The 25362-nt window shown below is 38.5% G+C and overlaps 1 protein-coding gene across 4 annotated transcripts in view; it reads left to right on the top strand.

Annotated features, from left to right (window-relative positions):
* The window catches only part of LDB3 (LIM domain binding 3), a 116430-nt gene that overhangs the window by 20135 nt on the left and 70933 nt on the right, over positions 1-25362 (top strand). For all 4 annotated transcript variants that reach the window (XM_086616293.1, XM_086616292.1, XM_086616291.1 and 1 more), the window contains exon 2: positions 13244-13395. In XM_086616293.1, coding sequence (XP_086472419.1) covers positions 13244-13395 — 152 coding nt within the window. The remainder of the gene's footprint in view (positions 1-13243; positions 13396-25362) is intronic.

Below are 25362 nucleotides of genomic sequence, written 5' to 3'. Positions count from 1 at the left end.
GCTTTAGTATCAGCTACTGTTTATGCTTAATATTTCCCCCTGCAGCCTCGTCAGTCTTTCCAATTTGATAACAAAATTCTGCTGGTAAAATGCTATTCCCAGCAGTGATTCAATGTTAAGACTGAATAATAGGAGTCTTTTTCTAGTTCTGACTTCGGATAGCTGTTGAAGAATAGCATCGTTATGAAATTGTTGCTTTCTGAATATAGAATAGGAGGTTAATGTCACTGTGTGGAATATAAATTAATTTTATTTGAATGTATACTGGACTGGGTATGACCAAGAAGACTGAAGCTCTTTTCTGAGTATTTTATGTAGGAGATACACAGGAAATGGAACCAGAAGGTAGAGGGTGAATTTCTTTCAATCCTGGAAATGATACAAAAAGGCAGAGGGGAAGGCCATTCAGAATTAAATGCCTGTCTCCAGCTGAGAGAACCAGATGGACATAATCTGTGGTACTATTTAAAATATGTCTAGTAAAAGTGTGCAGCATCTTCAGACTTTATTAAAATGCATATGTTGCTCCCATATCATGTACATATGTAATCTTACAGTCTCTTGAAGAGCTGTATAATTCTATAAATAGAAGACCCATCCTAGGATAAAGAGAGATTACTAATACAGCTCCATTTGGCACTTCTGTCTGCCCCAGGAATCTCCCCAGCTGCCCAATAGCCATCCAAGTGTTCTTAATTTTCATTTATTTCCGCTTCTTGGTATCTGAAATAAGAGCCTCCTGTTGTTAAATGGTCCATATTCACTTTGAGAAATGTTTTCTGCTGCCATTGCAGTTGGCATAGTCTTGATGTGAAGCACATCAAAATTCCATCGATGACAGCTATTAAATATTTTCTCTGCAAACATGATTCTTCAAGATGCTGGGAGACAAGGAAGAATATAAAGGAAATAGATGAAAAATAAAAACTAGGGAGGGTGGGAGCCTGTCATCCACTAACTAATCTCCTGATTTAAGAGGATTTAGAGAAACTTGGCCAAGATCAGACTCTGACAACGTATTAAAACTCCAAAACGCCTACAGATTTTGTTTGCACATGAGTGTTCAGCTCTGAAAAATATTACTATAAATGTGACTGCCTAGCACAGAGAACTTTCATAATTCAATGAGTCACAATTCTGGCTGGATCTGAGATTTACATGTTGGTATTAGAGAATACATCAATCTTCTTTAAAGGCATTTTTGCTTTGTGCAGTCCAAAATGTCACTTTAATTTAGCCATTCAGATGCTTGTTTGATGACAAAATAGAGTGATGAAGCTCATTGTCCTGCAGTTTAGTGAAGTCCTCATTTGAGATCAAAGTGGAGGGGTAACTTTTTTCTACGTACTCCTTTCATTCCTCATTTGTATCAGGCAAATAACGGTTTTACTAGCAGCAGGAATCCCTATTAAAGTAACCGTCATATTTTGTCATCTATACAATTCATTGTTTAGCAATTCATCTGGTGCCAGATGAAGGAAAAAAGACAAACTGAGCTCAGAAACACAGACCACCTTAGACTTTCTAAAATTCTTTCTTAGTCAAACAACAACTTTCCTGCTGCCCCTTTCAAACTAGTTATTTTGACGTGCTTCACTGCAAAAGATACAGTGTCTAACACAGCCAAGGAAAACACTGTTAAGCCAAATTCTGAACTTGATTGCATTTCTTCCATGAACTTAAATAGATGTCCTGTGAACATTTATTCCATAACAAAATATGCAATTGGATTATCTTAATTAGCATATTTACCCTGGACCAGGAGAGGAAAATGCCTAATTTGGACATAGAGAATTCTGAAACTCATTGTGGCTAGGTGTGTAGCTCATTACAACCTCTGCTTTCAGTACTTCTGAGAAAAACGTCTGCAGTTATCAAGGAAGAAATGAAGGCTTTGAAATAGAAGCGAAGCACCCTGCAGAATAATTCTCTTATGCCTAAGCTATGTGTAAGTTACACAGCTTGATGATGCGTAAGGAGCCATGCGCTGAATCAAAGATGAATGAATACCTTAAACTAAGGATCAGAGCGATGTCCATCTAGATAAAGGCTAGATAACTATACCAAACAGGCCAAGGATGATTTCCATACATAACTTACGCACCTAACCTTTATTACCTAAGAATGTTTGTTACATACAAACATGTAAGCCATTTTTTAAAATCTACCCTAAGCTCCTAAAACACTCATCACGCTGCCAATCTGGCAGAAATCTTTATGATTCACTGTTACTTTCCTTCTAACTAATTACCTGAAAGAAATAGGAATATACAGAGGGAGAGTTGGAGGACCATATGTAGACAGCATGCTTCAAGGCCCTACCTGAAACATTCTTATTAAAACCTGCATGCTCTGGAAGAATAATCCTGCCTTAGCTTGGTGCTGCTTACACCAGTAAATGGTGAGCACCAAATCTAGATGAGCTAAACCAGGAGAGAAGCAGAGTACCCAAAAAGGAACTGGCAGAAACTTTGCTCCTCAGGTCAACAGAGAAGTGTCACTAACTAGTGATATCATGACTGTATCACAGGCAAATCTGCAGTCTGCGTTTTGCAGGGGCCTTTTGGTTAGACAGAAGGTGTTCATTCACAGTTGATGGTTGCCCACTTTGCTGTCTGTAATTAAAACAATGGAGGTTTTTCATTGAACCCCCTGGAATGTAGTACAAAATAAAGTTAAGGAATTTATTAAGATGGGATTCATCTTACTTAGCATTCCTAGTGTAAACTGGAAGCTCTCTAACCTTTACCTGTTGATCACCAGGGTGAGCAGCTCAGAAGGTGAAAGGCTGTCCACAGTAGCATGTCAGCTGGGTAGGAAATACTAATTGGGCTTCTCTTCCCGCCTTAATAGCTTCTTTCAAGTGCCAGTTACTGGTCATAGTCTTTGCACACTGAAATCTGCCTCCACACACGCATCTGCTGCCGAACTCTTCAGGGAATTCAAAACCTGTCATCAGAGACAACAGATCAGCTTGTCCACGAGGGAGTGCTTCTTTGGGCACCTAAAAGATTGGTGGATGAATGGAATGAAAGTAGGTAATAGATCTGGTATTACTGCTGGCAAGGGGTCCAAATGTCATCCTTGTCATAACACTAAAGAAGTTCTGTGAATGTCAAAAAGTTTGTTTTTCGTATTGTGGAAGTAGTTCTGTGTTTCTAACAGTGAGTATTGGGAATATGCTGCTGAGTGGGACAGCCAAGTAAATGTGCTTTACCATTTTAGAGAACTCTAGAGGAACTGGGAGTTTGAATAAATAATTTTCTCTCTGCAAAAAACCAAACAAAACCCAGTAGCTTATCCAAAGATAATTGAGGCTGCTTGAACTATGCACTCTGCTGAATTAGGAATCATGAGATCACAGGCTCCTGCCTTTATCTGGAATGGAAATTCCCCAAGAACAACTTCCCTTGTGGTTGGGAATTTTCGAGTTAAGTTTCAGCCCAAAACTTGGACATAAAAATAGAAGACATGGTATAATGAAAGTGAGTGGCATTATCTGGATGTTCAAACATTGTTCAGTTTAAATGAAGAGCAGTTCACCATAGGCAGATGAATATTAACTAGCTGAGGTCATTCATTTCTTAAAGCTCTTTCTAAGTAACCTGCCTTTAAATCAGCTTATGACCTCTCAAATTTATGGGACATTGTTGTTTAAACCTTTTTTCAGTGCACCCTTCTTGCTGTTTCATTTTCTTAACTTGGCAGTATTTTCTGTTGTACCTTTCAGGATGTGTTGGCTCATAAACAATACTGGTATTTAATGAAGACTCTCTGTAAATGTTCAGAATGTGCTATCTTTTGTGTAATGTTTTGTAAAAGATTTTTACTTCAAATTCTCCCTAGGAAATGGTGCAGGTTGGGAAAGGAAGCTGATGAAGCAGTACTGTGTGGGGAAAGGCTACTGTCATTTCAGGTTGCCTTTGTGTGTAGCACAACCAGCTGATCTGACTTCTTTCTGACCAGAAATTAAACAAGCTTGTGAGCCTTAGATTAATGTAGGAGCCACTCTGTCAGGTTTTACTTGGCCTCTGGTTTCATCACAAGCTTGATGGTGGGGAAGGGAGAGGAGAAGTAGAGTAGGTAAACTGTTACGGTCATCAAACCTACCCATGTTGCATTAGTAGTTGAACAAAAAGCACGGTATCTTTCTCAATAAATGATACTTTTCCCATCTTATTAATTTGATTATTTTTTTATTTTGAGTCTGAAATAGCCTTTAGCTACAGACAGTACTAGCATGTTAAAACATTTCATTTCTATTATTTCATTTTGTTTGTAAACAGGAAGCCATTCTAAAGTCACATAAAAATTGACTATTTTAGAGTATATGGAAAATTCTCTAGTATATAGAAAAAAGACAAAAACCATATTTTGAACACTTTTGAGCTCAATACTGCTATATGCCCTGAAGCCACTGAAAGATGTGTGGGAAGGTACTCAGCTACATTTATGCAATAGATGATTGTGAAACTGATGGACGTAAAATTCACTTAGAGGGATGCTTTTACCTTGAGAAAATCATATATGTCACTGGCTTGTACTTTGTCAAATAAAATCTGGGAAGTTTTATTATACTCTGCAAGCTTTAAGTGGGAAATTTTTGAAGATTGCTGTACCCACCACTGTAATGGGTTAAAACACCCCAAACCAGCATTGACATGGTCACTTTATAAAGAAAGCACAACCCATGTCCTCAGTAATAGCCACATCCCTCCTTAGTCAAGATGAAGAAGAGGTAAAACAAGCTGCTTCTGTTTTAAAAAATTCAGATTGTGTTGCTTTTAATTATTATATTGCCAGTCTTCACAATCTTCAACATAGCAAGTTTTTCCTTTTAGATTTGAGGTTACATTAATATGTTCAGATTATTCCCTGGTAAACGAATGTGATTCCTGTGGCTTCACAAGGAAAGTAGCATCTCTGTTTGACTGAAAAGCTGGGAGAACAAAGCTTAAGCTATTACATTTTCAGAGGTAAAAGAAATATCCTCAGTCTCTACAACTTCCCTTGCTTCCTGAAACATCCAGCAGCTTACATACCTGTTAAGACTGTATTTTACCCGCCACATCTTTAAATTTCCAAGGATCCTGCTGGGATACCTGACAGGATGTCACTTTACACAGTAAACATGGTACAGTATATTATAGAAGAAATTTGCATTGCACTTTCTCAGGGGAACTTTGCCTCTGTTCTTTTTTATTCACTTGGATCTTGAAAGGAGTTCTTCACTCACTGAAGTTTGAAGCCTGTGATTTTGTTTATTCTCTCACAGAGCATGGATGAATCCTACAGGTACAAAGCAGTTATTCTTGTGGATAAGGAGAGTGTTTAATGGGTAATTGATGCTATATAGTGGATGGTTAATGCCGGGCCATCCAAGTGAAACAGATTCACATTGGGCAATATGGCCTCTTAAAACCTTAGATGCAAAAGTAATGGCACGATACCGAGTGTAGTTCCTGCAAATTTAGTTCCAATTCAACATCACTGTCACTGTGGACATGTGCTACATTTCACATTCTTTCATACAGATGCTTTTCTGTGTGTGCTATACTATTCTAGCATCTGTAGGCAAAGCATAGAGTTGAATGCTACATTTTTGCGTTTAGAGACAGGACTGTTAATTGCTGTGTTAAAATGGCAGCTCGTGTTTTAGTGATCAGAGGAAGAATTACTCCCCTGGTATTCTAGTGGCCAAAACTAAAAAAGAACACAATAAGCATGCACATTTAAAGAACAGTTAAATGTAAGCTTGCATCAGTGTAATAAGCACCCTGATTTACAAACACACAGGAGCAGAGTCATTTATAAATCAGTCAAATCTGTGCTGGAACCTCAGAACTTAAAATCAAAGCTAATTTGAGTTGCTTAGTATTGGAAATGGCTGCAGGCCACTAACTGCCAAACTAAAACTCTTCATATTGCCTCAGATGCCCTTTTAGTCAGGCCTTATTGTTGCTGAATCAGTCAAAAGCCCTTCAAAGTTGTAAAGCATTGTGGTCTTAGTTATGTACAATGAAATGCATTAAGCAGAATGAACTTGGAAAAAAAATAATCTTACCATAGTGGCCAATAGCAAAAGTCAAAACCCCCTCAGTTTATTGCTAATGCTTGTAGGGGGAGACAAGACAAATTGTGTTTGTATGAGGAGGTCAAAAAAACTGCACAGAATATAGAATTCAAGAATCTGATAGTTGTGAAGATGCAAAAGGTCATATTGATAACTGAGATCTGTCTACTTGAAACACAGAGAGACATCTCACCTTACAGAAATGCCATAAAAGGAATTAAAACTTGAAGAAGAGAAGTAGGGAAGAGGACGGGGAACCTGTGAAGAAACTTGGTAGTTCTGATCCTGCAATCACTTACAAGCTGAGTGTAACTTTGCTACAGGGAGTTGTCCCGTAGAAGTGGACAACCGCTCATGTGCACGAGGCTGCCAGAATACTGAGGATCAGTACCTCAGATATATTCTTGGTTTTGATTTACATTGAGGTTATTAAACTCTTTGATACTAAAGAACAACTCACTTGTTCCTTAAAAACTGTTGTCGTAACAAAACAATCAAAGTCTATTATTACATGACTCACCTCTCTGCTTCCATTTCATTTCTGCAAGATACATAACACACACTATCTTGGCACAGTATGTGATGCTAACTGAGAATAGACTGAATAGATCTAACAGTTATTTTTAGATGAAGACTAGGAGAAGAGAGATTACTATTAGTCATACCATACAAGATTAAGAGAGTTGTATAGTCTTCCAGTTATGCCAATGCAGCCTATTAAAAAGCCACATCCACGTTTTTACTATCATCTGTGTAGTTGGTGTACATGGACTAGCATGCTTCTAGCAGGCTAAGCTACAAACTCCAAAATATTTCCTTTTTTAATTTTTTGACAAAGGATTGAAAATTTTTCAATCAAATAATGTGGAGTTGAGGCAGTGAATGGAACGATCTTCCCTCCAACCAGGGACAGAAGCATTCACACTCACTCTCAAAAAATCCCCAAAGCTTTTGCCTAGGGCAATCCCCTAAACATTGCCTATATGCTTCCTTTTATTTGCCAGCTGAAAATCTTTTACATTTGGCTTATTTTCATCACCTGGGTCTATTTAGCTAGGCAAGAAGGGCAAGCTGTCTGTCGTCTTCCTTGAAGAGCCTATATATTGTGTATGAGTAGCAGCCTTGTAAAGGCATTATGTAGAAGGAAAATCTCTGGTGTTCATTGAGGTGGTATTGTTCCAGCATGGCCTGGCATACCCGAAACTGAGGTAAGCTGCATAGGTGAAGTGCCAATAGCCCTTTTGCTTTTGCAGTACAGATTTCAGCACAGGGTGTCCTGAATCGTAAGTGCTTGACTGGCCGTTCCACATCTCTGTGCTGCTGTGGCATCGTGGTTCCTGGTACCCAAGAGAGGTAGATTAAAGCTATTTTGGGTGTTCTCACATGTATTGTAATCTCCCTTGTGAACTACAGATGAAGCACAGTCTGAGAGGCCACTTCAGAGCGTCTCTGCAGCTTGCCAGCTCAGATCTGGTTTATATAAATGGAAGCTCTTCAAGGTGTCAGTGGCATATTTTGCAGATGCGATGGATGTTCATTTGAGGCAGGTTTTGTTGTCCCATTAAAAACAAAAAACAGGGGAAAAAAATGTAAAACCTGGCAGTAAATTGAAAACAATGAGACATAGTCTTCAGGAAAATGGGAGCTGCAAAAGGGAGTTTTCTTTAGGTTTGGTTAGTGATATTTGCAAGGACCTTCACTTCCATTTTCCTACAGTTGTCCGTTGCATTTACATGTCAGTCTTGCTCAGCTTTCTTATCTGACACTGAAAGGTATAAAAGCCATCATCAAAGACAGTGAGATGTCTGCTCTATGGTGTAGGCTTTCTAGGCTGTTTCTTTCTTTGTTCCTGTTTTATGCCTTCTGGCAAATATGTTGGACGAAATGGTGAATTTCTACCTGATGACTTATCCCAATGGGTTTTAATCCTTTTCTTTGCTGTTTTTTCCTGTCCAGAATTGTCTTCTATTTTCTAAGAAAATCCATGATTTTCTCTTTGGAGTTGTTACATATTTATTGTGGGGACAGGGATGGTTTCCTAAAAGTGACTCATTTAGGAAACAATAATATAAATTTCCTTGATTAACTTTTTCACAATGGGAGAGGAACTGATGTCTCCAGTCCAGAGAGAACTACTTGGATTCATACACGCATTCACCAGTTCAATGTAACTGTTCTGTGGTGAAACTTCCTAGCATGTTGCTCCTTTCAGTAGGTTGTTCTCCCATGCATAAACCAAAGAAGTTTTGCAGAAGTTTTTTTATGAAGGTTTGTTGGAAGCATCTATTCAAAAACCCACTTGCAAAAATTTAACAGAGGGAGACTGAAATGCTTTTTCTCTGTAGAGGAAATCTATTTTCTAGTGATCCTTAGTCTCTGTCCATTCCTTTTCTTGTAACAGTATATTATAGTCTCTGGTAACTGATAGTTTATGCCCTGTCTCTGATTTCTAGCTTCTCTGGCTATGGAAAGGAACATTTTAGTTTAATATCTTCTGAAGAGGAGAAGGTATTAATTCCCAGTGCTTTAGCATATTTCTAGTGCTAGTGAATACTTGATTCTCTGAAATGTTGTTCTTAAATGAGAAGCGGAAAATATAACTTGCTTATTTTGGAGTTGAGGTCAGGAAGGGGTCAGGCATAGCTCAAATCCTGGAAAAAGAAGAGGCCCTGGCTAATGCTGCCAGCTACCGTATTAACACCTTCTCAGTGGTGTAGGCCTCCTTGTGTATTTTTGTCTGCTTTGTAAATTAGGAGTTCCTTGGGGTAGGAAAGCTGTGTCCATCCATCTGTTTATACAAGCATCCTCATTAGTATTTTAACAGTCACTCCAATGCTGCGTGATCCCTGTCACTGCCCCTTTGGAGTAGTGCTGAGGGAGCTTGGATGGGAACACGCACTGTTCTCAAGGTGGTGCAGCAGCTGCACTTTGTACACTGCCTCCCGGAGCTCCTGCTAAGTAGCATTTACTCTGACCCCAGTGCAGACTTATTTTTTAAGGCACAGCTGTCACTGTCGTACTATGTATTCACCCAATATACAGATCTGCTCACAACAGAGCGTAGTAAGAATTCTCTACAGTGCATTGAAAGCAACATGTGATACTTCCAGCCTGCCCACTTGCTTTAAGCTGAGGATATTGGAAGTCAGATGTCTGCCTTGTGGGAAATTTGTGAGGGCTGAAAATTCACATCTCCGAAGCAGCACGGGTTCCCTTGCTTTTCTGAGAGAGATGAAAGATGCTTAGCTTTTCAAGACGAAGTCTGTGCTTGGGCTTGAGGCACTAAAGAAATACTATTAAAATTAGATCTGTCAGTGGTACCCTGACTTAGATTCTGTAAATCAATTGACAGAAAGAGCTATCCCTTGAATCTCTGGTGAACATCTCACTGTACCCTTAAATAAAGGCATTTGCAACACCTAGCATCTGAAAGCTATGTTGTAATCCAGAGCAAGTGAGTTAAGACTATTACAAAGGTTTTCTGAAATAGTTTTGTCTAGATCTTGGCCAGAGATGTTTTAAAAAAAAAATGGTGGTGGTCAAATTGGAAAATGCATATTTGTCCTAGACAGTATTATATTTCTCTACTTTGTTACTTTTCTTAAGAGAAGAGAGTCTGAGATGAAAGCAAACTAGAATTTACTGTGTAGGCAGATCTGGATTTGCAGTCTGATTCCAAGGATTAATTAATATTCACTCTTCATTTAAAAAATATTTTTAAAAGCCTTTTTAAATAGAAAATAATCCCTAAATATTTCACAAAGACACAGTGAAATCTTCTCTATTATTATATTTAGTAAATTTTTAGTAGATCAGAGATGAATTTTCAAAGGAAAATACCAACAGATAAACACTTTACATTCCATTCCTTTCTGCTGGATCTTTAAAAATGGGAACAAGACAGTCTTGAATGTGCCTTCACGCTTCAGATGTGGCTGCCCCATGTCTCCATCTGTACACTGGTATTTTGTCCCCAACAATTACTGACTGTTCTCAATGTCTGCCGTAAATGAACACTGTAAGTTCACTTGAAAGTCTCACGTAAAAGCCTGTTAGCTTCTAACTAAAAGAGGTATAATTTTGTACTTTGGTTTGAATATTTTACACAGATTATACATCCAGACTTTAATAATGCCTTCTATATAAAGCTCTACAGAATTAAATAATCTACATAGCATGCTCTTAGCCAGTGAGGAGACTAGGGGAAGAGGAAGTTCTTTCCTCATACTCACTATGGTTCTGAATTACAGATACAGTAAACTAGATCCATCTTTTACTCACCATCTATGAAGCTAGGATAAGCTGAATTTTAGAGGTAAAGTGACGCCAAAGGAGCGCTGGCCCCTGAAATGGGAATTGGAAAGGTAGAGCTTTGTGGAGGAATCCAGCCCAGAGTTCTTTACCATTGTACTTAGCTGAAGAGATGACTGTCCCTTTTCTTTTCAAATAAAGGAATACTGGCTGGTAAGCCATGACTGAGACCATTTCCTTACTTTTCACAGTATAGTTCTCCTGTAGCTCTTTGCCTCAGAAAGGGTGTTGCAGTGGCCATAGTTAGAAACTCATGTAAGTCACAAATTCAAGATACCTGCTCTATCTTTATTTTAAGATGCAACATTTAAATTTGGGGCTGCAAAAAGCAGAAATCAGAAGCTGAGAGGGAAGTCAGTATGTTACAGCTGTCTTAAACTAGTCACAGATCTAGACTTCTTTACCCTTTTTGTGGAAGCTCTGTGCTTCTCTGGGCTTATTTTGTTTGAAGCGTCACTGGACAGTGGAAGGAGAGATGTATGTGTTAAGTAAGAATTCCCAAATTAGAGCAGACATTTGACTTGCAGTAACTGAGTTGATGTTCAAAAAACTAGTCTTTGTTCTTGGTGAGCAAAAGGAGGAGTTCCCAGTGTTTGGAGCCAGCTGTCTGGAGACTGGAGGTATCCGCATTGCACAGTTAACGTTTTGTGGCAAGAACTTGCATGTTTCATGAGGTGAAAAATGGTGTCTTAGAAAAGTGATGTGTGAAGATTATTTATTTAAAAGTCGTTATCAAGAAGGCTCAAGACTTGGTGTCTATCTGACTGGCAAACAGTTTATGTTGATAGAGAAAAAGGATAAAATGAGAAAGACTGAGAAGTGTCCTGTGAATTGAAGAATTCAAGTCTTACTGACTTATTTCTCTGAGTTTGGCTTTTGTTCACATTTTGCCTTTTCCTGACCTCTTACTTTATTGCAGATTCTGTTTCTTGGCATATTTGAGGGACTGAGTGGGGAAGGGTCTTTCAGTAACTATACTAGTACGTGTGGGTTTACAAATAATCCATATTCTTTGTAGACTTCTGTGTACTTGCACAATGCAAGTCAATGTAATGCATGAAGCTAATCTTTGCATAATAGGTTAGGAAAACTGTGCTTGTAATATCAATCTTTTGTTTCTGCTAACCTCTTTCTATGAGGGTGCATTAGACTGCAAAATACAACTACCACAAAGTATTTCCCTGACCCCTCAATTCCTTAACAACAGAAGAATACACCAGGGAGTGGCACTGCCATTATCAGTCAGCTCTAATTTGCATGAGAACATTCCATCTGTGACTGTCCTTCACTCAGAAAACATAGAACTCTTATTGCTTTTATCTCTGATGAAAAGGTAGAGAAAGCTGTCTCTCCCAGTCAGATCAGTTCTGGGATGTTATTTGCAGTGCGTAACTCCAAAGTAATCTGTATTTTAAGTAGAGTGTCCAAGTATTCAGAGTGCTCTGTTCTAGCACCCTGATACTAGAGCTTGTGTTCTAGCAAACTGACAACTCCCATTGTCAGACTACGCTATTAGACCGGCAGCCTCCATACTGAGCACCTGTAACGAGATGCTAAGGGCTTTTTCCTTTTTTTCTTCTTTGTCTTTGCCAATGGAAGAGCACAAACAAGCAGTCTAAGGAATTGTTTTGGATTTTGTTGGGAGTATGTACATATTTTTAAGTGTTTTGAGGCCATATTAGGGAAGGCAGGTTAGGGAATTTTACTTCACACTTGATGAGGAAGAGTGTTTGGATTTGTGTTGGGTTTTGATTTCCTTAGGAATTTAACTTCGCAGTTTCAGCCTGGCTGAATTCACAGGGGAATTTTGCTCATAATCAGACACATCTTTCTTCTATGTTTGCTGTGCTGAAAGAACAGAGTTTTTTACTGCAGCCTTTGTTGTAGTATTTGAGATTATGCTTGGGTTTTTTTAGAAGTGAGAAATGTAAGGAATCGAGTACCTAAGGATAAGAGCAAAGGCCTGTAGCTTACGTCAATACCCTTTAAGTACTGAGTGCTGAAAGCAGAGGACAGCTCTGATGTGCTCACTGAAATTTGCCTGGCTGATGGTATGTGGAGGCTCTTCTGTTTTAGTTGGAGTTGCCTAATGGAGTCAAGTTTCATAAGTAGCTGTGTTGCATTAGTGTCATCCAGATGCAAGTTGAGAGGGCTGTGTAAAATTGAGGTCAGTATACTGTCCATTCAGAGAAAATGGAGTTCACAAGGCATCTGGAACTAATAAAATGTGATGCCATAGTGAACAACCAGAATTTCAGAACTGTTTTCTTAGTAGTTGGGTTTGTAGTTGAACTATTGTGGCTTCGTATTTCTAAAAGTGTTGGTCTGTCTTTGGAGTGGCAGTTTCAACAGCTTGATGCAGTCATCTTGGGTATGTAGTAATCTGTCTTGGTAATGGTATGTGGGTAAGGTTAAGCAGAATGACTTCTTATAAAAGAAACAAAGCATGTCAAGGCCCCTCACACATAATCGTTTTCTGTCCAGTCAATATAATGAATTACTTTGGGGAAAATGGCTTTTAGGAGGAAAAATACAATAAGATCATGCAGTAGGTAGTTCATTAGTTTTCCACTTCTGAGTAATGTCTTTATATACTACTCCAATATAAGGAGTGATAATTATCCCCTTCAGGAGGAGATATTAGGTGGTAAAGGAACAGCTACATTGGGCTTAACTTCTCAAAACAGAAGTAACGACAAGTAGATGTTGTCCTGGACCTTTGCAGAAATGCGAGTTAACTTTGGGTTCGTTTGATTTACATAAATCGTATTGTTCCATCCCTACAATAACAGATACAGCTAGTGTATCTAAGAATGATTTGTCCTGGTATGACCTTTTTTTTCTCCTTTTCCCACACAGATCACTCCTGGCAGCAAGGCAGCACAATCACAGATGAACCAAGGGGACCTTGTGGTAGCCATTGATGGAGTCAACACTGACAGCATGACCCACTTAGAGGCCCAGAACAAGATCAAGTCAGCCAGCCACAACTTGAGCCTCACTCTTCAGAAGTATGTTGATATAAGTTAAAGTCTTTGCATTCCTAAGGGCATCCGGTGAAACTTGTGACTATGGGATATGTGTTTTATCTCTGCCTGTTAGATTTGTTTGAAGTGTTCATGGCATGGATATGAGATGAAAAGTCAAAATCTGCTCTGATTCTTGTGGAAATCAGCATGGATTCTTACAGGAATCAGTATGGTTGATATGTTGAGTGCATCTGTGTTGTATTTAGCCTATTGAATACAGATGTAATTCCATATCCATTCAGGCTTCTGTTAAAAAATAAATCCAACAGTGATGTTACTTTTGCTTATTGCTGTGTGGACAACACACAGTTTTGTTTAACTTATGAACGACTATGCTGGAAACAACCATTGTAACATGTTAGGAATGCATGAGAGGAGCCTGTCATTCACAGGGTGAATAATCACAGCAGGCAGAGAATTTTTGTTAATGGTCTGGCACCTGTGAGTTTGAAAGTGTCCTCTCTGCGTCTGACAGAATAAGAAAGGTGAAGTCTGAATGCAGGAAAGGAAGTCAGTAGAACATGGAGAGAGAAGACTTTCTCATAGAGATGTGGTAAAAGTTGTCTTGCCATTGAGAAAGTAGAATCTCTCCACACAACAGGTATCTTAACTCTTCCTTGTTAATGTTGCTTCCAAGGAAATTTGTTCTCAAGTTAGATAACCTTGCACGGAGATTTTCTGTAATAGCTGCACTAATATTTAAAGCTCCATAATTATATAAAGCGAAGTAACTGCTATTTTTATTGTATTGTGAAGAAGATAATTTTTACATAGGCTAGGCAAAGACTGGTACAGAAAGCAGGTTGTAATGAGGAAGTACAATTTCTGAGAATATACCAGAAAATCTTATATATGGATGTGCAGTAGAGCTAACTAGTAACAGGAACAGACTAACACCTAAGGGGAAAAAAAGATCTTTAGCTGAGATTTCCAAGACAGAGCAAACAAATTCTAAAACAAAATGTATGTCTGAATTTCCCAGATGGCTTTGTAAATCTCGAGTTTATCTTGAAGCGGGTGTTCCAGATAATTTATAAAATAAGTACGCAAAGTAGAAAGATGCAAACAGACCTGCAACATATTTGTTAGCTTCTGTGAGAACATTGGGTAGACATATATTTCCTGGAAATGTATAACATATGTTTCCTGGAATAGAGTTTAAATTAAAGCTCCTCAGATTTTCAGATGTTCCAGATTTTCTCAGTGGTCTCAAATGGTGTGGTCTAGCTGTTCCAATGAATGCAAAGGAGGTGGGGAGATGGATGGAATAATTTCTGCCATCTCATATCATGTGCCGTGTGCCTCTAGTGTACTTAGGCAAGATTTTCAACCAAAATTAAACAGAGAACAGGAGCTTGATCCTAAATGTACTGTAATAAGCTTTATATCAGAAGCCAGAAGAAAATGGTTTTCCAAAGTTGTTGAGGGAAGATGGGGCACTATCTTGATGCATGTAGCTGAATTCTCATCCTGTGGCCCACTCTGGCTTCTTTTTATTCCATTCTAATGATTGCTAGTGACAGTATGAATATACATATGATATCTTTTAAAACAAGATTTAGATTGCTCTGGATTATTTTGTATTTGCAAGTTAAGGAAATATTTTCTGATAATTTCTGAAAGAGGGGAGATTTAGATTAGCTATAAGGAAGAAATTCTTCACTCTGAGGGTGGTGAGGCACTGGAACAGGTTGCCCAGAGAAGCTGTGGATGCTCCATCCCTGGAAGTGTTGAAGGCCAGGTTGGATGAGGCTTTGGGCAACCTGGTGTAGTGGAGGGTGTCCCTGCCCATGGCAGTGGGGTTGGAACTAGATGATCTTTGGGGTCCCTTCCAACCCTAATCATTCTGTGATTCTATGATAATTTATTTTAGAACTTCTGTCTGCTTTGTATTGGATCCTTGTGTTTCTATATATGTGCGAGAAAACTTTTCTTATTGTGCTTTGGCTTATTGTGCATTTTGAGTTAATTTTCCTGAATATTGGACCTGAAAAGTGGACCAGTGACTGTCTCTGTGGCCTGGCATGTAAAACTACAAACCATCACCTCTCCTACCCAGAAGAAGGGTTCCCAAATCTGTAACTAACAAAAATAGATTATACTGATACATGTCACAGATGCAAGTCGCTTACTTAAAACAGTAATTTTGATCAAGTGTTGGCAGGGATATTTCATGTGAATAATAGTTGTGCTTTTGTACTTGCTAACCTTTAAATTACAACACCAGCAATTCTAGTGGCCACATCATTAAAAAAAAAAAAAAGAAAAGCATCTAGGAGGACAGCTTATTTATTTTTTTAATTGTTTACTGATTGATGGAATTGTTAATTTTTCTTAAAGTATTTTCAGACTGCCAAAACTTTATTTATTGTGGTATACATTGTTTTTTGTTCACATAATTCTGGAGGAAGTATCATTATTTATTGCTTTATTGCACTATTGTTTCTTTTCTATTTTTAAGGCTTGCCTTGTCTCTGATTCCAAAACAGTAGTATATGATTCTGATAACCAACTTATGTGGTTAATGAAGAGCCAAAGCAAGCAGTAATGGAGTGTTCCACAGACCGAAATACGCTTGTGTAGATTAATAGATGTAGGTGAGTTAAGGTTCGTTTTGAAAAGGAGAAAAACGGCATAAAGTGATATGAAATACTGTTAAGCACAAATAGGTTAAACAGATTCTTTGTTAGCAAGTCAGAACTTTCACAAATGATGCTTTTGCTATAAATAGTAATATATAATGGTATGTAATAGTAATATATAATAGTATAATAATGGTAATTTTCAACCAAATAGGAACAAAACAGGAGAAAGGCAAAATCTCCTTGGACTTGGTTACCAGGAAAATGACTGTGCTAAGAGATCACTTTTACTTTTTTAGACATGGCTTGCAGCAATGAAACTGAAGTGAAATGTTCTACTATTATAGAAAAACAAAGCTAGTTTGTTTTATATATCCAAAGATCATAGAGATGAGTACACTCAGTTATCTAATTTGCATAAAAGTTTGGAAACATTGGAAATCCTCTCAAATGGAAAAGGCATATATGTAATAGGAAAACTTAAGTCCTAAATCTTGATCATCTTGGACATTTATGTGCAGTAGTCACCTGGCTCTACAAAATATGTTTCAAGGTCATGGAATGCCTTACCAGGCAACCTATGGCTTGGTTTCACTGTTGCAGCACTGGAAGTAGAAGTGAACTTGCTTGTTTAGTCTATAAGGCCATGGAAGAAGCAGTGGAACATGAAATCTAGACATAAATGCTCAGAGACAGAAAGCTTTTTATATTTCTAATGGCTCCAGGCTCTCAAGAGCGATGGCCTTTCATTTTATTGATCCTGACCATGAAGGTTTCGTGAGCATTGTTTATAACCTGACAGTTCAGACAGTGTTTGCTGCTACTCATTTTTATTATCACACTTAAGTTCCCTGTGGGTTTTCTTTTTCGGGGTGGGGAACTGGTTATTTTTTATTTGGCTGTCAAGAAAAGCTGTACATGGTGTCAGCACTTGTGCAGGACATGAAACTGCAAGACATCAAACGTAGCAGAAGGGAAGCATTAACAATGCCCATTTGTACTTGCCTGCCTAAACAACGAGAGTCTGCACTTCTCTGGCTATGCAAACATAGTTTTTCTTCAAGTACCATCAATCTGTACTGTTCAAGGTACACTAACATAACTCTTCAGTGAGTGCTTAGTGTGCAGTGCTGGCCTGAGTGGAATTCTCCTTGTTTCAGACATGTAGATATCCCATTATGTGTTCAGGAATTTGCGGATGCCAAGTGTTTTTCTGACAGCCTCCTTCCCCAAACTTCCTGTTAAGTTTGGGTTTTTATCACTTCACCCATGAAGTGATATGTTTTCACATGAAACCATAAAATTAGGATGGAGAGTCTTGCCAACTTTGCCAGAGGTGTGATCGAGCAGCCAGAACTTGTCTTGTTACTGGCTTGAGTGAAACGCTGTGTTTTCTGACTGCTCATTTTCAATGTCTGTCTGCCTAGTTCTCCAGAGCCTGTGCTGCTTTTCGGAAGTTAAAAGATGCAGACAGGCAAATGGCAGGGAGTTGAAGTATTTGGACCATTCCTAGAGAAGGATACCTGTGATCCAGTGGTCTGGAAAGGTATGGGACCTTCCAGACCAACTCTGCTTCTTTGAGTTTAGAAGACAAAAAAATACATCTAGGAGCTGAATTCTCTTTTGCTGAAGAAGACAGGAGCAGTGAGAAGGAAAGAAATTTCTTTATCGCTATGGACTATCACGTAGTAGAACTCCACAAGGAACGATAGTATTCAGGCAAACAAGGCTGATGTTCTAAAACATTAGATACTTATGTAGATGCAGCTTGTTCCTTAGAAACCTACATCACTCAAGATGTACTGAGGGGGGATTGGTGCTAGTTCTGCTAGACAATGCTATGGGAGGCTATGATCATACTCTATAATGACCTGGGTTGTGGTGGAAAAAGACATTGCTTTGCTTTTAATCTTTTTGTGACCTACTGGAGTTTAGTTCTCAGTCATTTTTCAGTATCAGTTACTTGAGCTGCACAGCTGCCCTGAGTCATTTTAGTTCTGGGCCAGTCTCATCATTAACTGGCTGGCTGTCTCACATAGACTAGGCCATCAACTTATTGTCCTACAATATTCAGCTCTCAGATGAAAAACGAAATGCATGTGAAATCTATTTTTATTTCATACAAATGGGTTTCTTTTTTAAATTCACAGTAAATGCAATGCACGAGAGTGCAGTATTATTTGTCAACACGTTTCACTGGACCATCCACAACATTCATTTGATCTTAACTCAAGGAATCTGATCAGCCTCCTTGGAAAGGATTCACCAAATGTACTGGCTTCATTTTGGAAAGTGCTGTAACTTGAGTGCGCCTCATTCTGCTGGCACAAACATTCCTGTGACACTCTAAGACTCCTGCCTTAGCGTCACTGTGCTGCTGGAAAGGAGCAGGGGAGGTGCAGATTTTCCCCTCCCAGGGCATGCCAGTGATCTACCATTCACTTCCAGACAATCACAATTGGCTATTTTTTGCTGGAAAATCATGAGCTAAATAATACTTCACTCTAGTGAAAGAGAAAGTGTCAGAGGCAAAGCTGTGAGAGACTTATGGTAAATATTTAACAGCTTTCCTGTTTCATACAGCACCAAAAGATGGCTGATCCTGCAGTATTTATTCCAGGCCTACTATCAATAAAGCATGTGGTGACAGCAAACTGCGAGCAAGGGGAATTCAGTGGTTATTGTAAACTGCTTTCTTTTGTCTGAAGCTGTGAATAGTAACCAATTCTGTGCATGTTTTAGGTCTGCTGACAGGCACATTTTAAATCAGAACCAGATTTAGGCTGCATTTTTGCTTAGAAGAAGTAGAAGAGGGTATATACCCCAGTTTAAGGTTAAATTAAAACTGCAAGAACAACACTGGTGAAAGCACGGTCAGAAATAGTGGTACTCAGACTGTTCTATAGAAACATTTCCTAAAAGCATTGTAGGAGATGATTAGTAAAAACAAACAAAATTAAAATATGGATTTGGAATTTTTTTCCCTTCTCTGAATAATTCCATTACATTCATCAGACTAGTGATGTTTTCATTCAGGGACTGCTTACATACTAGAGGTAGAATCTGAGCTCATACGAATGTGAGTTCTTTTTTTTTTTTTTTTTGAAAGGAACACTAATGCTAGTGATAATTTGCTAGTGTTCATGTTCAGCATTGTGAATATATCTCCCGAAATCTATTCTTGGAGTGACTAAGTTTTTTCCTGTTGTTCCTGCCTTTCTGACTGCAATCTTAAAACTATGGAAGTTTTAAGTGCTAAATGACTGCTCCTTGGATGAGGCTGCAGCAACACTTTCACACTCAGGAGCTGCAGCTGAGACTCAGTAGCTAGCCTAGCAGCACTTAAAAGCTCAGGGAGAAAGGACCACATCAAGACGCCGGTGAGACTCTCTGAATTACTGGGTGCAGAAGTGAGACAGTTGCAACCATGTCAGGCTGGATTAAGGGTATGAATGCCTGCCTCCTGTCAGAACACTGTATTTAACGACTCAGCCTCAAGCGTTGACAAAGATGTGCCATTTGCGTGGTAAAATCTCACTAGAAATGATGCATCTTACCATATTTTCAAGTACAAATATGCTCATATTGCCATAGAAATATATCCTGAAATTAGATGACACTTAAAAAAATCAAATCAGAGTATAAAAAGAAAAAAATTAAAAAGTGAAGCTCTGTCCTTTAATCCATTCTCTTGAGTTCTACAGAAATTATATTTAAATGTGCCAATATGATCCTCAGCAGGATTTAAAGATTAAATTAAGAAAATAACTAGCTAAATATTACAAAGAAATAAATTCAAAGCTGGTGCAATGTTAGATATTCCATGTGATGTTCACTGGAATAATTCTGGTCTAGACTGGACCAAGTACTGAGATCTGTGATCACATGGACAGTCTGTGTTGGAGCCCTCCACAATTCACTCAGTGGACACCTTAGTCAGTAGGTAACAGCATGTACCTGTACTCAGGACAGGTATTACAAAATCTACAGTTGGAAAAATAAGAATAGTGGAGTAGTCAAACAACTGCTTGCATGCTTTACTGAATCACAATGTGTGTAAGTTCAAAATTTTAAGCAGATTAGTAGAGAAAGGAGAGCAGCCCTGATAGTGGATGTGACATGAGATACTAGTTACTTCACTTTGCTTATGCATGTGACTATGGAACTTTTGAGATCCATCCGCCTCGAATATCTAAGGTTTTCTCCCCAAACTTCTGACGATGCTGTGTGCTCAAACCATTAAAAAAGATATGCCCTACTAGTGGATTAAGGAATTTACCATGTGGTACTGTGAGCTGAGAGAGGTGGTCCTCCTTCACTCCTTCTGAAATAAGAGAATCCCATTGCATACCTGTCTCTGCACAGGTATGAGAGAACAGTAGGATTTGTTAATAGATGTCAGGCTAGTGTTTGGGCAGGGCTGTGAGTTACTCTCTTTGAGTAGAAACATTTACTGCTGTGAAAATTAATGAGCAGCTTTTTCCATGGAAAATGAAATAAAATATCAATGTCAGTCACTGCAATAAATATAAATATATTCCTTACATGAGCAGTTTAATTGAGTGGACTGCTATTTACACTCACTGCATCAAGTGTCCTTGTTAGTTTTATAAAAGAGCCTGGAAACTGTGGATATGTGCCAAGGCTTTAAAGGGCAATGAAGTTTTCGTTACAAGAAAATTCTACTTAGGGATTACAGCTGTCATTGGAGTGTACATCACTTTTATTTTTTCCCCCAAATACCAGCTTAGAGGTGAGGTTAAAAATCATTTTATTTGTCTGAGAATTACTCTCTGGATGAGCTAAAGATAATCTCCACGTGAATCCTTTCACATATTATATTGCATTCACCATGGAAAGGTCAAGATGGATATCACAGGCACATCTCACCAGAGTCAATGGGCTGACACAACTTACTAAATACACGTGACAGTTGTAGTTTTTCAGACAAACAGTTATTGGTCGCATTCTGCGGTGAGGAAGTCGATACTTGACACAGAATGTTACGGTAGACAGGAAGGTCACAGTATATGAGGGCTGGGACCTTTTCTTGTTGATTAAGATTGATTAGCTTAAGCATGGTCATGTCAAAATGTAAACTGCACCCGTGAAGCTAACTGAAATGAATGATATAGTATTTTTAAGAAGTGGAATGAGGAACCGTTCAATTGGGTGAAATACTAAAGCTTTACTAGATCAGTCTCACAGTGCACTATTTGTGCAAGTGAGGTTCGTAGTTTCCTTTGGATTCTTTTTACCGTGGTGTTTCCTGCCCGCCAGCCACTATAAAAACTGTCAGGCCTCATTCTTTTTTCTCAAAATCTTAATCATTGGTGGCCCCATTGTTTCTTAGAGTGAGAGCAGAGATTCACCAAGGTCCATTTTGCCTGGCTTTCAAGCATCTTCAGGGGCTGGCCACCTCTTAGTGTCTGCACTTGCCCTGGCTGGTGTCTGTTGCAGCATGGCGATGCCAAGCACTGGGTACAGGCTGCCCTGTGGTGTTTCTGCATTACTGTAGTGACAACTTCAAACAACACTTGAGTACCAGAAAAGGAAACAAATTCTTTTGATGAGTCCTGGCTAACTTTCTTGATTTAGCAGTCTTAAAACAGAGAGTTGTGTTTCCAGTCAAAGTCTCTCAGATACAGGCATTTAATGGAAAGCTCAATGAAGTGTTTTAGCTTGGAAACAGAACAAGTGAAGGCCTAAATGAAGTGGACTGTAATTAGTATCTAATTATCCATGTTCCCTATTTTTTTCTCTCCCATATATGTCAATTAGAAATGCTCTAAAAGCCATGTGGCACACTGCAAGGTCCACATCCCAAGTAAGGGGAATTACGGAAAAATCTGCTCAGGAAATATGCTTCATTAACAGCTTCAGGAAACTAAAGAAAGTAATTTGTGGTCAAGATGCATAACGTATCCCGAGTTAGACTTTTGCTTTTAGAAAATATTGAGTGGCAAGGGGAAAAACAGACTTCATCTGTGTAGTATTAGAAATCTGTTTGGATTTGGACAGCGCGTGAACTCTTCAGCAGAAGGCAGTTACAAAGCTTTGTATTCATCTTTTGTGAATCATCATATCTTTGAAGTTCAGCTGCGATTCCCTGATTCTGGAGCTGGCTCGTTAGGGTGGTGTTCTACAGCAGTCCCCTGTGCTGCTCTTTAATCTGAACCTGAAAGACTTTCACCCTTAAGGAAGCTGTTAAGAAGCCAAGAGCTGCAGGACTGCAGTGGGGCCTGATGATGCTTGAGTGGGGAGAGTCTAAGTCTCAGGTACACTATCTGCAAGGCAGGGAAAGATTAAACAGAGGAAGTCACTATGGTTCACCTCAGATATTTTTCAGCTAAAGAACTTATATAAATATTTTTGATGCTTAATTCTTCAAAATTGTTATTTATGTTTACTGGGGCGACTTGAGTCACATGTCAAGACCAGGGTACGGTAGGCTACATACAAGCCCTGAAACTTTATTTAGTGCCTCTTCTGTTCTTTATTAATAATAACTAATTCTTTTCTGTACACTATTAGATCCTTTCATAGCTCATTTTTTTTCCTGCTCTTTCTTAAACTAACAAATTATTTTCTTATTTGTATGTTTACCTTAAATAAATTTCTTTCTCTCAGCAATTATAAATAATAGACATAATCATGAAATCATTAATAATAACTATGCTGAACTTAGAGATTTCAAGTGAGACGCTATACCTTTTAGGTTATATATCGTTAAGCTTTGATCCCTCTCTGATAATTTTGATTGTATTTCAGCCTCTCACTTTTGATTCTCTTCATTCTCTGTAGTTAAGCAATCCAAATTCTGCATTTAGCCAATTTACTATTGAGGTGGGAATAGTGGCTTCCTATTTATAATCAATACCTGTTCATATATTTCTGAGCATTTGAAGTACTGTGGTTTTGTCTGTGCTGTGCTGAAAGTACCACTTCTAGTCATCTTAATGTTTCTGCTGTTATTCTAAAGCAAACGTTTGAGAAAAACATTCGATGTGTTCATCTGATCAATAATAGCCATGGAAAGTATGTAAATGAGAAGTAGAAAGTAAAAAGAAGGCATATTCTCCCTTCAATAGAATACTGTTTCAGCCTAGTTAAAATGCATTTTAATTGTGAATCCTATGCTATTCAAATTGAGTTAGTATGGATAACTAGAAAAGCTGCGCAAAACTCCTAAAATGAAATCTGAAGTCAAATGTGAATTTGATTGAGTTAACAATAAAAATTCAGGCAAGTAGCATTCTGATTATAATCTATGGATGAATGATCTCAAGAAAAACTGGTAAAATATCATATTTGAGCTTAAAACAAAACAACTTAGCTGTGAGAGAGATTTGAATAACAATATAGTGATGTCAACGAGGTTTTGCGAGCTATAGTAAATCACTGTGTAACTGAGCAATCTATTTGGTAATTCAGCATTAAAGCCAGATCATTTTCAACTTCTTATGATCTACTTATTAGTTAGAAACAAAGTTATGGATTTGATATAAATTAATGTATTTTTTCAACAGCATTGATGGTAATACACCTCTACATACAAATTCAATCCATGACAGCATAGACTGGATGACATTTCCTGGGGACGAATCCACATTTCTTTATGGGTTGCCTGAGTTTTCCGTAGCGATAAGGAGAAGAAAGGATTGGAAATCATTTAAAAATAGTGCAAAGACAGGAAGAAGAGGACAGCAAGAAAAATAACCTTCCTGAAAAAAAAGTGTCCATACCGAATGGAGGTTAAGTGTAGAGCTTGTAGTATGTGTCGGGTGAGTGCCAGGCATGTGCTCAGCATCCATACTTAGTGCTCTCTGGAGAGCTGTCACTCACAGAGCAGAGCTGCAGGGATACTGGCAGAGCATCCCCTTTTGCCCATAGGAGCTGCTGGGATGGAGGAATTTTAGCATTGGTACCAGTTCAACTAAGAGGAGATTATGGAGGCATCAGTAGCCAGTTGCTTCATTCAGGAGGGAACAGGCTGGAGGGTAGAATGTGGGGCAGTTCAAGAAAGAAGGGATTTTGCATACCAGGAAGGAGAGGAAGAGTAAAGAATATGCAATGGGCACTGTGCAGATGCCACAGAAATAAAAAAGGGTCGAAGAGAGACCAGGAGAGTAGAATTTGCTTCTCCAGCAATTTTGAATACATACTCCTTTTCAAAACTCTCAGCTTTACGCATACGCTATCTAATTCCCTTCCTTTCCTTCCATCCTTACACAAAACTCTCTCAGGCTTTTTCCCTTTTCCTTTCCCTTTCTATCCCATAATGTTTGTGGCTGCCCCGGACTCAGATCCCCTCTAAGGGAAAATGAGTATTGCATACTTCCAAATAAATTCTCTGTCATAGATATTATGTTTTGGGTTTTTTAATAGCAGCTTCCCTTTAGGTTGGTGCCATTTATGCATAAGAAGTTTTTGTCCATATATTGCAGTGGATATGGACATTAGGTCTGGAAAGTGTAATTGCCTGTCTTGCAATCTGAGTGCAGCACAATACAGGGAAATAATTAACAAATCAGTCATCCAGCCAAATGCTAGTATTTGCATTTGTCATTGATATATAGAGAGCAAAACCACTGATGGAAATACTTTTCAGTTTTATTGCAGGCACAGGTGATATCCTGAGAGAGGGAAAGTAGGTCTCATCCTAGCCCCAAAGCGGCCACACTTCTATTTGAAGTACTGTGAAATGTTCAGGGTTTTTTCTTTGTGCTTCTCGCTGGAGTCACTAAAACTGTTTGCTCATGTCCCAGGCAGGGCTTAGAGAATTAAACCATGGTGTCACAAGACTCAAGATATTCTGTGCAAGACGTAGAAACAAGAAGCTTCTGTTTGGCTACTTAATTCACTGTTCAGCTGAAGATTTAACTGACGCATTAGTGGTCTTTGCACTTATTAAATGGCCACCTCAAATTGATAACCATGAGTAATATTCAGTCTGTCCCTTTTATGTCTCCGTCCCTGCCCCTGCCAAATTGTCAGGAATATTATTGTATTAGAACAGATACATCATCAGAAGCCAAGTTCTACATGCTCTATTGTTTTGCATCCTGCTATGTGCTCATCCACTCCACTCCAGAATGACTCCGTTTCAATTAGGTGATAAGTACGTAAAATATTTTCTAAGCATTTCTAACCCTAATCTAATCTGGTTTATTACCTACCTTTCCATGCACTTAACCCTTTTTAATTTTCTAGTGGTTGAGATATTAAGATACAATTATTTGGATGCTAAAAAAAGTATAAATAAGTGCTCACATGTAATAAAATGATAGCGAAAGCTTACTGCAAGAAAAGAAATGTTGATTTTAGCTGTCCTGAGAATCAGGAAAGATAAGATAGACACTGACTG

Source organism: Tauraco erythrolophus, chromosome 9, assembly GCF_009769465.1.
Source record: "Tauraco erythrolophus isolate bTauEry1 chromosome 9, bTauEry1.pri, whole genome shotgun sequence".
In the NCBI taxonomy this organism is placed as follows: domain Eukaryota; kingdom Metazoa; phylum Chordata; class Aves; order Musophagiformes; family Musophagidae; genus Tauraco; species Tauraco erythrolophus.
This window is presented reverse-complemented; position numbering and strand designations above follow the sequence as displayed.